The 14,166-nt window shown below is 37.3% G+C and overlaps 1 protein-coding gene across 1 annotated transcript in view; it reads right to left on the bottom strand.

Annotated features, from left to right (window-relative positions):
- The window catches only part of TMEM131 (transmembrane protein 131), a 96,996-nt gene that overhangs the window by 66,123 nt on the left and 16,707 nt on the right, over positions 1-14,166 (bottom strand). The window contains exon 3 of the mRNA XM_087967134.1: positions 11,468-11,508. Within this exon, the coding sequence (XP_087823260.1) occupies positions 11,468-11,508 (41 nt within the window). The remainder of the gene's footprint in view (positions 1-11,467; positions 11,509-14,166) is intronic.

Here is a 14,166-nt window from a genome sequence, read left to right as displayed (position 1 = left end):
ACAGTAGAGGGGAGGATTTAGCATTTTATCAGCATAAAAGGTTTTCTGTGGCTTGGTGTTTCTAATTATGAAAGTATCCTTGCAGGAATCACTAAATATTTGAACCACTCTAAGGCTAAACAAACCTGGTATCTTTTCAATTTTCCTGGCATTCTATGTCAAAGATTCTTTACTTAGCCCTGTCATAATCCAATTTTAGAGGAGAAATCTAGAAGGGAATAATTTCAGTTGGACTGATTTGATCCAGAAAGATTGATAGGCATTGTGGAGGAGTGGGGTGTCTGTGCAATCTCTAGGGCCATAATTTTAAAGATACAATATACACCCTTGCCTCTACCTTATTGATATTTGTCTCCAGCCAAAGGATAACATTTGGGGCACTTCAAGAGAGCTATAAAGTTGCTCTAAGAGACTGCACTTGTTCCAGAAGGGCAAAATGAGGAGGCAGAGCCTGCTTGCATCTCATAAAATAATTCTGCCTTTGATTTTGCCTGAGAGATTTATCACTGCTCCTATGAAGTACTCTTATCCCTTGTATAGAAACTTAAGGATGGCATCTGAGGCTTTCTGTACTATTGTGGTTGTATACCAACTATGGGTCTTTTTGAGCCAAGGCATGCAATACCACTTTAAAATATTTAAAACTAATAACCTGTTTAATTTGCCAGCATCTATGTGCCATATGACTCTTGGCAAAAAAACCAAGACTTTCTTTGTTTGCTTGTTTGTTTTTGATAACTGATAAGATTGTCTTGCTTACAGTGTTCTGCCAGTTCCTCCAGAGACCTTCTGACTAGATTAGTGAAAAGAAATAACCACTGCATGGTCTGCATAAAATAAAAAGAGATCTGGTAGCATTCCAGTTGAGGAGTGTGAAAAGCTGCCTTACTGAGGCAGAGATGTAATTGCTGTCTTCTAAATTTTGAGATAACATACTGTTTCCAACATTAGTGGCCACCATATCATTTCTGTTCATGATTCATGAATAATATAAATGGACAGGTGCATTTTTTACCAAGGTTTACTGATTTGGCTGTAAAATAAGGATCACTAGTTATATGCAAGCATGAAAATTATTTTGAAGGTTTAAAACAGTTTTGTTTTAAAGCAGGTAATAATTGATCTATAAAATCCAAATAACCTAATATATGGAAAATTGTATATGCCAATATTGAATACTAAGATTGTTTTACTTAAAAAAAGATTGGCAGATATATGAGACATGGCATTTTCAAAGGGTCCCATGGTTATGGCATTTTCTCCTGGAAAAAACGAAGAAATCCAGTACTCTGTTTTCTTGATCTCTTGACTATATTTTATATTTACCTAAGATTTTATCATTCATATTCTAAAACTGAGAAGTTTTTTCTTAAAAGACAAAAATACGAGTTTACATCAGAATTCATCAGAAAATTTGAGATGGGAGATCAAAAAAGTTTAATTAATTTTTTAAAATTAAAAAACTTTTTAATGTTGGATTCATTAGAACTTCATATGCACAATTATGCAACTTCCTTGGCAATTATACAAAAATGGGCTCTACTGTTTATTTCTGGGATCTTTTTAAGACTTTCACCTTTAAAGTCTGCAGCCCTGGATTTTCAGGTAGACTCTCATACTCATATGTTCTAAGCTTGTTTAACTTTTCTGAAATCAATGAAAATTAGCTTAGAAGCTGCCACCTCCTGAAGATTCAATTTATAGCTGTAGAAAAGAGTATCTTAAGATATAATTTTTAAAAGGACATATTATATTAATAATTCTTCAATAATCTTCCCCACACCCACACTACAATTAATATCACTGCTTCAGCTGTGTGGTAACTGGCTAGTAAAATGAAATAAAACAAAGATCAGTCATTAAAATGAAATAAAAGATCAGCCACTGAAATGAAATAAAACAAAGGTCAGCCTCAGGCTACGAAAAGGGTTTCCCACCCATAGCCTAGATGGCTCTGGGTGATTCAGCATTTTCCATGAGCAGCCAGCCACCTGTTGGTTAAATCAGATTACTGAACATAAAAGCAAAATTGCTTTATGTGCTGTGAAAGAAATAACCACTCTTGAGAGAAATTGGTTGCAGATGAACAAGAGCAAAATATTAGAATGTGGGGCAAGTCTACGATGCTATCAAGGCTGATAACTGTTCTAGAAATTAAAGGCCAAGTAGGACAGAAAGAATCAACATGATCAAAATGATGGAATCAGGGGAAATTAAACCTAAGATATTAATTGGACTGTAATGTTAAACAACGGAGGTTTCTGAAGACCAAGAATTTTCATTTAGTTAGGATTTAGCATGGGTAAATCCAGAAATTAATTTACTGTAGTTTATCAAATATGCACTTAAGGGGCTCTCGTTGTAATTCAATACCCAATAAATTGATCTGTTTCCTCCCCTGAATCTTTAAGAACTTCCACATGTATTTGCCTTGATTAACAATAACTTGGATGATTGCTACCAATTCCAGAAGATCCCAGATCTAAATCAGATAAAGATTAGCTTGTGCACTGCTCAGCTATGTGGTGATTAGAATAAACCCAGCCTGGAACAGCCATCAATACTTTGGTTTTAAATGAATCTAAGGAGATCCAGATTCAAGACCACTTTTAGCAATGGAAACTTATTGGGGCAATTCTTTAATCCTACTTATCTTACAAGAGGGTTGTTTTGTGAAAAATAAGGATTTTAGGTTTGCCACTTTGAGATTTTGAGAAAAATTACATGCATCAATTAAATACATAAAAGAGATAAATAATAATCTCACACATTTTCCTGTTTCATCTGGACAGCAATTTTTGCTTATCCTTTGCTGGTTCTTTGAAACAGCAATGCTTCCTGAACAATCATGCAAGAAGGTTACATAACACTTTTAAGGCCAAGAGCCACAACTGGCCAAGAGTACATTCCATACTATCAAATAGTACTAAGGGCCAAGACAAAAATAAAATCTAAACATCAGACTGGCAGCTTTTGCAGAGGTTTACATGAAGAACTGCACATGATCTTAAACCTGCAGATTATGCATTCCTGTTACAAAGGAAAAGACTGCAAGGGATCTTGTATTCAGATAACACAACTCTAAATTGCCCTGATGAATCTAGACTGAAGTAATGTTAATACTTTTAATACTCACTAAATATTAAACAGTGAATAGAAAAATTAGCATGCAGGATTTCTTCACAGATAAAAAGCTTACACAGTTTCTATCCTGGATAACTGTCTGGGCAATTCTGAATTTCTGCTAGTTATATCTGCCTTGGCCCTCCCTGAAATGGCAAGCAAAAGCTAGAGGATATAATATTAAGAGAGAAGTAATCTGTTGTAATTGTATTCTCCTCATCCAGTGTAAAAGGAGAAAAGGATGAAAAGATCTGGTATTTGAAAAGGTCATGTATAATGCAAAAAGAGATACAACAAAATATGGGTAAAATATTGAGAAGCATGTTTGGGAAGCCGAGTGTAAAATAATAATTTGATTATCAGCAAACCCCTGAGAGTCATTTTTATTGCAGTAAGATATAAATGCAGCAAACACATACATTATATAAATTTAATAAATAAAGTCAAATTTGGTTATGCTGCCAGGCCTGGAGATTCCAAGAAACTGGAGATTTTATCTGATGGTTCCATTGCTGAGAGTCAGGGGTAGGATTCAAATTTTTAAACAACCGGTTCTGTGGGTGTGGCTAGGTGGGTGGGCCACATGACTAGGTGGGCGTGGCCTCTACTTTTTTTGCAGGCCCTGGGGGGGGCGTTATGGCTCCCAGGCTTCCCTGGGGCCCAGGAAGGCAAAAAACAGAGTTGGGGGGGACAAAGCACTTCCTGGGCGAAGCATAAGACAGTGAGGGGGATCCTTGTACAGCTGATCATCGGAACACCTGATTGTCGGGAGGGGGAAAAAAGAAATACCTTAAGGAGTGACGGTGGGGGAGAACACAGTTAGCGATGTCGGGCATGTATGCGATGTCACGCATGTGTGATAAGGACTGACTGGGAGGGGAGGGCAGAGAGGGGTGGGGCCAGCCAGGACACAATTTGCCAGTTCTCCGAACTGCACAGAATCATAACAACCAGTTCTATAGAACCAGTCTGAACCGGTAGAATCTCACCCCTGCTGAGAGGGTCATTTTTGTCTCCCCTCTTCCCAGGTTCAGTATTTTGGTTTTTATGTTATTTATTACTGTAGCTTTTAGATTTTTTTTATCTACTTTATATTGGCTGCCTTTATGTATTGTTGTGCACTCTCCAGAGTCCTCTTTGGGGGGAGATGGGCAATTATATAAATTGGATTAGTAAATTATTTTATTTACTAAGTATACTTGAAATAAAAAAGCTGAGCAATAACACCTCCAGTCAATGTTGTTAGTTAATTTAGGGAAACTGAAGTATGGAAACTCTTGCTATGAGGAAATCTCTACAGTGAAGAATTTACTAATTTCAAAAAAGATTGTGTACTAATATAAAATAGTACCTAAGTATTTAATAGTATTAAATAATAACTATCTGAGGACCATACAAAATATGTCTAGTGCCATTTTGTGACTGGCTCCTTTGTTGTACTGCCATCCCATAGTTATCATCAGTTCTCTCAAAAGCTATAAAATTTAAAAACTTCTCATAAAGGGGATTAGTAGCCATTGAAGAGATTTACATATCCCACTTTTTCTTTACCCATGCTAATTATATCTGAAAGCAGGTGGGATTCAAAATGTAACTATAATTAAAAATTTGAATCCAAATCTGTGCAAACTGTTCAAATGGTTCTTTTGCAGATTCATATATAAAGAAGACACTTCTAAAATATAGTACATATAGTAATACAGTACATGACTATCTTGGAAAACCCTCAAAGTAGTTACTTGATATGGCTATTTGAGTGCTTTGCATAGCCCTACTAAATCACATCTTATATTATGTAACAGGAGTTATTGGCATGTTCGGTAGAGCCTATGAATTAGTTTTACTGAAACATTGGTAGTGTATTTATATTGATAGTTGCTTTTTCTTGTGGGTTTCTTTTTAAAAAAATTGATTACCAATTGTATTTATTTTGTATGGAGGTGATGTGTGATGATTTTTGAATTACTGTCTACCAACCAGAGTCATTTGTTCAGATGGGCAGCCATATAAATTAAATAAATGTTATACTAGACCAGGGTTGGTGAAAATTTTCGGCACTGAGTGCCAAAACGGAAACATGCATGAGCGTGTGGGAGAGTGCGGGAAACCAGAAGAGCAGCTCCCTGGTGTGGGAGCACCAGAAACCGGAAGAGCAGTTCCCTTGCATGCATGTATACACCGGGAAACTGAGCTTCCAGTTTCCAGCATGCACATGCACGCCAGCCACCTGGTCTTCTGGTTTCTGGCACGCATGTGCATGTGAAGACCAGCTGGCCAGCGCACATGCACATGCTGGAATCCAAAAGCACAACAGGCAACGGCTGGTGTGTCCAGAGAAATAGCTCCGCATGTCACTTCCGGCATGTGTGCCATAGGTTTGCCATCACGGTACTAAACCATAGTTATCTCTCAGCATTCAGAAATAAGCCCCACTATACTCCCTGGTATGACAGTAATAGGAATGCAGATGTAAAATCTTATATCAATTGCAATTACAATTAAATATCTAAATCTAAAGCATTTCTCTACAAATGCACTTAAGTAACAATTTGCTTAAAAAGAAGTCCCATCCATTCTACCATCTGATTTTATTTACACTTTTATACTTTGCGATTATGACGTGGACATAACCGAAGACAAATGCAATCTGTAAAATATTATTTGTTGCAAAAGACCGACTTTAGACTCCACTAAAACCAAGTAGTTGAACATAGTTGATTTTTTTTTATTGCAACTGTTCATATGACTTTTTGAAAATTGCAGGACATTTCAAAAATAAATAGGAAGTGAAATTACCAAGCACCTGTATGTCTATTAAGAGACTTTGTTTAAACTTCATTTTTTGTGGTTTTAGTTTTTGTTCAACTTTTTAAATATAAGCTTCAAAAATAGCTTTTAAAAAAATATTTTAATGGACTGGTAAATTATTTTAACCGCAATATATACATGTTTATACACAATGCACTTTTTTTCCTATTTGAAATTCCTGTATTTTGTTGATCTGAATTTTTTTATAGCACAAACATGTTTTTATAGCATTACAGCTGCAAAATATTACGGGAGTACTATCAGATTTCTCTCTGTATGACCAAACCACTCTAATAGATTTTATACCGACTGCACATTTCTGCATGCAATACTGAATATACTATTGTTACATTATTCAATTGTACTAATTAATCATCCATTCATTCTTGTCCCCATCTCCACTTACATATCTTGAATAATTCCTACCAGATTCCTGAATCCATTTCTTCTGATATACCCTCCTTTGTATGCACCAGAATGAACAGAATTATACTTTTCACTATTTCTGTCCCTTTTAACAAATTACAGACCACATAATATTCACTACTTTCCTAGTAATATTTGCACAATTTAATATTTCTCCAGCTTTAGTAAACACTTCCACAATAGGACACAAATTCTTTCATTTCTTCTACATTGTCCCCAAACAGCTTTGGAAAATACAACTTCCAAACACCCATACTCCATTCTCCCAAGAATGATGAGCCAATGTCATGGCCATGAGGGCCTTTGTGCAACTGTGAGTTGTGCACCAGTTATGCCCTTTCCTGGACCAACAGTCCCTACTCACAGTCACTTCTGCCCTAGTCACTTCCTGTCTTGATTATTGCAACGCGCTCTACATGGGGCTGCCCTTAAAGAGCATCCAGAAGTTCCAGTTGGTGCAAAATTCAGCGGCCCGCATGGTTTTGTACAGACCCCGGTTTGCATATGTTTCACCTCTCCTGCGGGAGCTGCATTGGTTGCTGATTTGCTTCTCGATGCAATTCAAGGTACTAGTTGTCATCTTTAAAGCCCTTCATGGCTTGGGGCCAGGTTATCTGAGGGACTGTCTCTTGCCGGTCTACATCTACCCAACCCATCAGAGCAGGGAGGCAGGGAATGTTGCGGGTCCCATCCCTGAGGGAGATACACCTGGTGTGACCCAGAAGAAGGGCATTCTTCGTGGTGGCTCCCTCTCTCTGAAACATTATTTCCCCCAGAGTTTAGGATGGCCCCCTCTCTAATACTCTTCCAGAAGGCAGTGAAGACCTGGTTCTGCCAGTGGGCCTGGGGAACCAAGAGCGGGATGGAGCCCATAAAATGGCTTGTGTGATCTGCTGTCGTCGGGGCGGAGGTTGGGAGTTGTGGGGGTGATTTTTTTCCAGATTTTGTTCTATTGTACTTTATTATTTGTTGCAAAAGGCCAAGTATTAGACTCGGTTAGTTACTTTATTGTTTGTTTGGTTTTTTTTTTTTAAACTATGGTTTTATATTCTGTAAGCTGCCTCGAGTAGCTATGGGCGAATAGGCAATATAAATTAAATAAATAAATAATATCCTTATTTCAGGTTATTTTTTGTTTCGTTATCATGAGGGGAAGTCTGTTATGAGTTTTAAGACCTTAATATGGGAGGTGAAGGTAGGCAAGGGATTCAAACACTTCTGTTTTTACTCATATTTGATAAGGACCATTGTCAAGCTGCTATTTACTACTTCATTATTAATTACATGAATTGGGGAAAGATAATCTTGCACTTAGTTTCATTTGCTCAAATTTCTTTTCTGTATGACTTGTTGCCATTGTTAAATCTTGTTCATGAGCTCTTCCTTTGAACTAGCCAAATATTCTATTAATTCAATTCAATTTTACTGTGTAATTAATGCTCTAGGTTTTTACCATTTATGTATGTGTGTGTGTGTGTGTGTGTGTGTGTGTGTGTGTGTATATATATGTTTTCCTAAGTTTTATATATATATATATATATATATATATATATATATATATATATATATATATATATATATATACATACAATACATACATACATACATATATATATATATATATATATAATTAAGTTTTAATATATATATGTTATGACTCCCCTTCAAAATTCAAGCGAGCAACACAGAAAGCAACCGTTTCAAAAGTAAATCAAACAAAAAGGAGTCTCACAAGATAACGGCTGCCATAAATCACAGTCCACAGCAACAAGCTTTGCTCTGTTCGGCAAACCAGTCCTGGCAAAAATTCTCAAGCCTCAGAGCGTCGGCTGTAACTTCTCCACGCAATCAGTCACTTTGTTCCTGGCAAATTGTACCAACCCAGCTGTGTCCTTTTATAGTCATTGAGGTAACGAGCTAATTTCCTTAATTACTGGCTCGCCCTCCTCCTTCGTTCCAGCTGGATTTGCCTTCTCATACGTTGTCTGTTCCTGACGTTTAACCATAAGTCTTCCAAGTTCTCATCTCCACTGGAAGACTCCCTCAAAACTTCCCTGTCAGCCATTCCCGGCTGATGATCAGATAAGGAACCAGAGGAGGTCAAAGGTCCTGACAATTCCAATACGTCAGATCTGTCGTCCTTTGTCACATCCATCTCCTCATCCTGGTTACTATTCCCTTCACTGAGCAATGCCGGCTCATATAGTTCTGCCATGTCCTCCTCACTTGAACTCCGATCTTCCACAGAAGCAGAATCCAAGCCCGGAACCACAACATACATACATACATACATACATACACATACATACATACATACATACATGATATATTAATATATATTATGTATATACATAATATAATATGTATATATTAATATATATGTTTTCTTAAGTTTTCATGGTACTTACATGTATGGCATTCAGCTTTGTTGGGTATTTTCCACGTCATTGTAGTGATTTTAAAGTTGTAGCAACATTTGGCAGAATCTCATCTGCCATCATCAGGCTTCTGTATAGTGTTCATCTGGATGAACACTATACAGAAGCCTGATGATGGCAGATGAGATTCTGCAAAATGTTGCTACAACTTTAAAAGCACTACAATGACGTGGGAAAATACTCCAACAAAGCTGAATGCCATTATATATATATATTCTTAAGTTTTCGCGGGTACTTACATGTATGGCATTCAGCTTTGTTCGGGTATTTTCCCACGTCATAGTAGTGGTGCTTTTAAAGTTTTACAGGGTAAAAGTCTGACTCACAGACGGACACAATACAGAAGCCTGATGATGGCAGATGAGATTCTGCTGAAACGTTGCTACAACTTTAAAAGCACCACTACTATGACGTGGGAAAATACCCTAACAAAGCTGAATGCCATACATATACATATACATATACATATACATACATACATACATATATATATATACACACACACACACACACACACACACACACACTTAATATATATACCGTGTTTCTCATATAATAAGGCCGGTCTTATTTTTTTTTGAGCCCTGAAAAATGGCTAGGCCGTCTTTTCGGGGTGAGTTAATTTCCCCCTTGTATCTTTGGGTGGGCAGGCGGCGACGGCTTGGATGTTGACCTCGGCGTTGGTGGGGCACTTCGTATCGGGTCAACACAGGCAGCACCATATCCAGGTGTGCAACAAAAGTACTTCCTAATGGCAAGCCCCCCACCATTCCCCCATTTCGCATGTTTTAATATAGGCCTTAATTTGGGGGACGGGCTTAATTTCATTTCATGCCTAAAACATGGTGGGACTTCCTCTTGGGGGAGGCCATATTGTTGGAGAAACAGGGTATATATACACATACATACATATTCGCATATATATGCATATACACACACATATATACATATACATACATACATACACACACACACACACACACACACACACACACACACACATATATATATATATATATATATATATATATATATATATATATATATATATATATATATATATATATATATATATATATATATGCAGGTCTTGGAGTGTTCGGGTCTTTTTCCATGTAAGATTGAGAGTATCTTGGCAACGTTTTGATGAAGTCCCACTCGCCATCTTCAGGCTGGTGCTTTCGGCTTCGTGCTTGTGTGAGCAAAGCGTGATCAGAGTTGCCGTCTTCCTATATATACTGGTGGGCAGGTTGGCTGTGTTGTCATTTCTTGATTGGTTGATGGAGTTGCTGTTTGCAGATTGGCTGGCTTTTTCTTAAAAACATGTGTGGCTGAGATATTGGCTGTGTGTCTATCCATTTCCCTACTGTAATACTGGTTCAGTTTGGCACATTTTGGCCACAATGCCAGAGACATAAATAAAACTCAGTTCTATCTGAAATAGAGTAGCTATGCAACAATATACTTACATCATTCTATGCAGACTATGATCTCTAGCCTGCAAAGTACCTTGCAAGCCACCTTAATGTTCCATCAGCTTATCAGAATTTAAACATAGCACAAACAAACAGTCAATCACACAACCAACTGACCACACCAGCACACAAGACATATATAAGCTAAAGGGGAATAGGACAAGACACTTCTACTGAAGTCCTGATGATGATGTTACCTAGCCGGGTAATGAAAAGTTTGGAAACTAAATGGCAAGCTCAGAGAGCAAACCACTGCCAAAATCTAAGAGATACAAGTATTTTCTATTATTCCACTGTTACCCACATTCCATGAATAGAAGGTAGATACAGCATACTGAGACAAACTCATGATTTTTTGCCCTAAGAGCTTCAAAATCAAAATGTGTGTGTGTAGAAAATATTTTGCCATATTTAATCTGAAATCATTTAATTATAATTTGTTACTTTTTTTCTTTGTATCTTGCTCTTTAGCTAGTTCAACAAGTCACGGAACACATAACTTTAAAGAAATGAAAACCTTGCTTGCTATGAGGTAAAATTTTAATTGCTAATAAAACATAATTCATTTTATAATTTCTGTGATTCTGAGAAGAAATGCACTTGTTTGGGAAATGTTGCACAATATAAAACCATGTTCTCAGTTCCTTAATTCAAATATGTATTTTCTTGGCACTATGGTGCCTGTAGTGAGAGTTGAAAAAGGGGAAATATTTGTTAAGGAGGAATGCTCACAGACCCTTCAAAGCACCGTTTCCCCTAGCTGTAAGCCATTCAGAACTTTAAAAATTAGTCTCCAAATCCTTTCTTAGGCCCTAGAAATAGATTATTTATTGGCAGCTAATTCAACTAACAAAAAACAAGTGTAATATGATTATATATTATTACAAACTTCGAAACTTTCTTTTTGATGGACTTAAGTATAAAAACTACACTGAATAGTAGTCCATCTTACTATGATTGCAGCAATTCAAGTGAATGGTTACCAAGGCACCTATAAACAATGTTGCAACATCTGGTAGAATCATCAATTTAAAACTTACAAAAGGTATTCTTAGACACCACTGTCATAGATTTAGAAAAGTACTAATTAGAGACAATGTGGTAGATTTATCAAACTATCAAAATAATTCAAAATACAAAAGTTCTTGAAAAAACTGCTTACCTAAATCAAATATTCTATTATAGCAAACCACTTACCTTTTCTGTTGATATGAATTGAGGCCAATAGCTGTCTCAGTCTAAAAAAAGAACAGAAAACTTCAATTGTAAAGCATTTTAAAAAGAAATTACTTCTAAATATTCAAATTATTTAGAACTGAATATCTATCCCATTACAAGAAGTCTTCAACGTACGACTGTAATAGAACCCAAATGATTGCCTCACTTGATGACTATAATCCCCACTCTCCATGTTGTGGCTGTTAAGTGAAGCATGGGGTGGGCGAGGCCCTTGGAAGGCTTGATGCAGGTCCAGGCCCACACTGCACTTCTCCAACTCATATGTGGTCTGAGAATTGTGATTACTCCCAAAATGGCCTGAATTTTGTTCGTGTGACCCCGGGGGCACTGCAGTGGCTATAATTTTGGATACATAAGTCCCTTGGTTCAGTCCTGTCACAATTTCAAATGGTCACTGAATAAACAATTGTAAATTGAGGACTACTTGTAACTAGAGAACATCTAATCTCATAAACGTACTAATAAACTTGTAGATAAACAATAAATGCTGCATATTTTTACTTTTAAAAATCTTTTGACAAAATTCCTCATCAAAGCTATTTATTTAATAGATTTTTATCCTGCCTTTATTACCTTATAAGTAACTCCACGTGGTGAACATACATAATACTCCTTTCTCCTCTTTTTCCTCAAACAACAGTCCTATGAGGTGGGTTAAGCTGCCAAAGAGTGACTGGCCCAAAGTTACCCAGCCAGCTTTCCTGCTTAAGACAGGACCATTTTACGCTAACTCAGCAGCACTGGGATAAAAATACAAGTTTTTGGCTAGAAAATGGGGAAAAGAAAGTAGGAAAAAAACAACAGTGCTCATCCTACATACAAGGGTGTCATAGGAGTATGTATTAGGAACAAGCATAGACTAAACTTTATACAAGAAATTGTTTCACATACAAAAATAAATAAATCAGATTTTGGAATTTTTTTTTAAACTTGACATATGATCTACATATAATTTACATTATTGCTTATGCACTGTTTATCAGTAATAGTATCACTGTTTTCTTTTTTATACTGACTTGATTATTTTAATCAAGTATATTTAAAGTTTAATAAGCATGTCAATTACAGCGTGGATGTGAAATGTCCATGAAAATAAGTATAATTTTTAATGATATAACATTAAAACCCACTTATGGGTTAGACTGTTAGGTATCCATCCACATTGATCAGAAGCAATTTTCCTTCCTCCTCCTAGCAGGAAGGGGGGAGGGAATTCTAAAGGAGAAAGAGAACTGATTAAATAAAAATGAGGTAACTGAAAGAGAAAGTAAAGTGCTTATCAGGAATTATAAAAAGAGTTAATATTTTACTAGGGTGGGGCAGAACTTATCTTCAATATTAGAGTTACAGTAGTGAGGTTTAACTTTGAATAAAGTTATGCTATTTAAAAGATGTAAGAGATAAACAGAAGAAAGAGGGAAACCATTTAAATTGTTTTTGCCCTATTGAGAATGAAGATTTTTAAAAAAGTGCAGGTGCATGGATAGAAACTCAATCACTGGATTTCCTAACGTTTTTTTTAGAATCCTCACTCATGGTCAAACAACAGCAAATCCCTTTCAATATCTGCCAGTATTCTGAGAAGGGAAGACAATCAACCTTTTTTCAAAGGTCATGCTTTACAGGAAAATAACACCTTCCCTTTGAATAAATATGGTGTTTAATAATTTTGTGTCCTATCACATAAAAAATTATTTTTGAGTACAGGTAATCCTCCAGTTACGACAGTTCACTTAGTGACCATTCAAAGTTATTGTTGTGGCCTGCCGGCGGCTGGCAGAACTAGCAGCAGAGTCAGATAGTAGTGAGGAAGTTGGGGAGGAACCTGGGCCAGTCTTAGAGGCTGAGGAAGGCTCGGACAAGGGATCTACATCAGAGGCAAAGATGGGGCCAGGGCAGGCCGGCAGTCGTCAGCTGCCTTTGGGCTCAGATAGCAGTGAGGCTGTGGAGCAGTTGGAACCGGTTCCCAGCCTGTGCATGCACAGGGCTGCTAAAAGAAAGGAGCAATTAAGAACTCAGGGTCAATGTGGAAGGCCACAGGTGGACAATGAGGGGCCCCTCTCATCAGGATTAAGAGGAACAAAAGGGGAGGGGGCTTTTGCAGGAAACAACTCGCTCGTTCGGTCATTTGTTTGTTCCAGCCTCGTGAAGATTTGTCTGTAAACCCAGCCTTCCCTACCAACAGTGAGTGTAGAACTATTTACTGGGCAGTGTTCCAGGATTGATAAAGGTCTGAAATAATTAGTCTACCTTCGCGTGACTGTTTGCCAAGCTGTTGGCTGACTGTGAATGAATTCACATTATTGTAAATAATGGGTGAGGCCTAGGATAGAACATAATCCAACCCCTCCCCCCAAGTGCTTACAACACAGTCCTGAAGTTATGAATGTTGCAGCATCATGGCAATTGTTCACCCTTACAAACGACAGTAGAAGCACTGCAACATTCACCTTGCCTATTTCCCCCTCCTCCCGCAGGTGACCACAGGTATTGGGCCTGTAGATACTCACCTTGCAAAGAATGGAGGCCTACCTAAAGTACCGCAAAATCATGTGAGATTAGTAGAACGAGATCTCATAATACTTTAGGCCTCTGTTCTTTCCAAATGGAGGCCTGGATGAAATCTGTGGTAAAAGGCTTTGTAAACAGAGGGAAGC

Source organism: Notechis scutatus, chromosome 5 (genome assembly GCF_049901735.1).
Source record: "Notechis scutatus isolate UNSWTSFEM ecotype Mainland chromosome 5, rNotScu1.2, whole genome shotgun sequence".
Lineage (NCBI taxonomy): Eukaryota > Metazoa > Chordata > Lepidosauria > Squamata > Elapidae > Notechis > Notechis scutatus.
Note: the sequence above shows the minus strand (reverse complement) of the source record. Positions and strands in the feature narration are given on the sequence as shown.